This window comes from Sphaeroforma arctica (assembly GCF_001186125.1).
Source record: "Sphaeroforma arctica JP610 unplaced genomic scaffold supercont1.4500, whole genome shotgun sequence".
NCBI lineage: Eukaryota > Ichthyosporea > Ichthyophonida > Sphaeroforma > Sphaeroforma arctica.
Genome location: NW_014036058.1, coordinates 1 through 2,435, shown reverse-complemented (window position 1 = coordinate 2,435; position 2,435 = coordinate 1). Strand labels below are relative to the sequence as shown.

At 39.1% G+C, this 2,435-nt stretch overlaps 1 protein-coding gene across 1 annotated transcript; it reads left to right on the top strand.

The window, feature by feature from the left end:
- Positions 1-1,329: 1,329 nt before the first annotated feature.
- On the top strand, positions 1,330-1,540 carry SARC_14351 (hypothetical protein; the record flags this gene model as incomplete). The annotated part of the gene is made up of 1 exon (XM_014291517.1): positions 1,330-1,540. A coding segment is annotated over one exon (211 nt), but the record flags the coding sequence as incomplete, so codon positions are not given.
- Positions 1,541-2,435: the final 895 nt, after the last annotated feature.

Genomic DNA, 2,435 nt, shown 5'->3' with positions numbered 1-2,435 from the left:
TGTGTGTGTGTGTGTGTGTGTGTGTGTGTATGTTATTGTGTATGTATATATATATATATATATATATCTCTTGCATAGTTTCCCTTTAAAACTGTACTAGTTTATATACTTACTAGGCGAATCATTTAAATACTATCGCGTACATACGTTCTAATCATGATTGGTTTGCTGCTCTTGCACACAGGCCAATTGAACCTAACTGCCAATGAAACGAGGTCCATGGTCAAAGCGTTGTTCCAGGAATCCTCTATTAGGCGGTCGCAGCTGGCACGCCTCGACAACCGACCGTAAGAGGGCATAACACCGCTCAAAAACAAATAATCATAATATTAGTTACAATCAGTGGACACTCAGGTAGTATTGGTCATATGTAGTAGACACCCTGGTCAAAATTCATACTCATCAGACACCTTGGTTGTATTTGTGGCGTATATTGGTTGTATTAGTTATATTTAGGAGACAAGATTCACTTTTTAAGAGGCAAGATTTACTGCTAAAATTATATTAAGTATATTATGAACAAGTACCCCTGCCGACGTTCAGAGAAAAATGACAATATCATTATAGCTGATATATATCATAGTTAAATCGATGGATGTCGCACGACTTCGTGGAAGCATCATCTCAGGAGGCACAATATCTGCGCATACCCGCTGCAACCAGCGAATTTGGATTGAGAAACCATAAGCTCTAAATTTTAAAGCTCTAGAACCCCAGAACACTAGAATTCTACACCCCTGGCAGAGTCCGTGAAGTGTCTTTAGTTCAACTTCCTCCAACATTTGACCATCGGAAAATGTGCAGTGCGTAGTTTCAGAGTCCATGGAAGATCTTTTGGCATCTCTATTGCAGCTGGTAGTATTCATTAATAAATCGGAAATGTCCGTTGATATTGTTGAGATTCCTAATTTATAATCCTGCAGGTTCTTAATTACGATGACAGCACTTCCCGTGCAATCTCAATTATTTAATTTCAGATTAACTTGTGTAAAACCAGAGCTCTCTACCCCAGAACCCTTTCTGCGCATGTGAGTGAATACATGAACAAAAGAGCATTTCTAAAGATCGATTCTGATAATCTCGCGGCTTTTAGTACATGTACATTATGAAGACCCGCCTGGAAAACTGGTCGATAGGACAGTATAAACTTGTAGGTAATTGGTTTCGACATAATACAAAGAGACTCTCTAAAGGAAAGTCTACCGTTCCTTCATCTTAGGTTATGCCGCGTGCTAAGCTCAAAGCTCCGTCTCAGGTCCCACACGGGCACCGAACATGGTCTGGATCTAGATCTCTCTCTCTTGACAATCTCGCGACCATTCCTCTCAGCCGTAATATCATTGTGTCTCCCGTATCTGACACTTATATTTCCGATATTCCCGATGTTGCTGCGTCCGGCGATGACCTCGCCCAAGTGCCATGGAAGTCTACGCTGTTCGGTATCAAATCCAAGAACCCTACGCCGATCTTGGCTTTGGAACTTGGAAAAGATTCAACGTTCTCCTTAGCAAGCATGACATTGGACGATGAAGTACTCAATGTTGCCATGTCGTTCACGCTTGTTTTGTGTCTGTGTGGAATCTATCTGGGCATACTATTTTTATTCTACGTTCTCACTTAATATTTGTTATATAGATGTACAGTACAAATTTCGAGATCGAAAGGAAGAGGTATAGTTGGCAGTGCCTTAGTGAGTTGAAATTCATATATATATATATATATATATATATATATATATCATGTTCCTACCTGTGTACGTACTTATAGTTGTATATCACTGTTTGGCAGCGTCTTTATCAATTAACCTCCTGTTTTATGTAGGCACCAATGCCGGGCGAAACTGACGAAGCTTACCAACAAGTCATAGAAGCCACGCGGATTTTCGAGACCGATATGGTGTTGAAAGGCATCGCCCAGGGTCCTGAAGCGGATAGGTAAGGCTCACACACTCCCGATTTTTAATGACGATTTATGGGCATGCTTAAGAGTTGGAGAATACTGGTATGAGAGTATAGATTTTATCCCGCACGCACTAAGTGTGATCTCTCTGAGACTGGTGATGGTAAAATTCGATATCTTCCATCCTTGTATTTAACCATATCTCAAACACATGTGGCAATGTGTGCATATCGATGACTCATTGCGATGTTCAATATACTCATCTGACATATCCCGTTCTACTGCAAATTCTTTGTACAACATCACGAGAATCACGAGAAACCAGTCGGGGATCGATATGGGACGCGCAGTGTGTCTGTGTTTACTACTATCATACTCACATATTTCATACGACTTTTATTATATATATATATGTGTGTGTGTGTGTGTGTGTGTGTGTGTGTGTGTATATAAATATATATATGTATGTATATAGTATATATATATATATATATATATAATATATATATATATATTATATATTATATATATATATA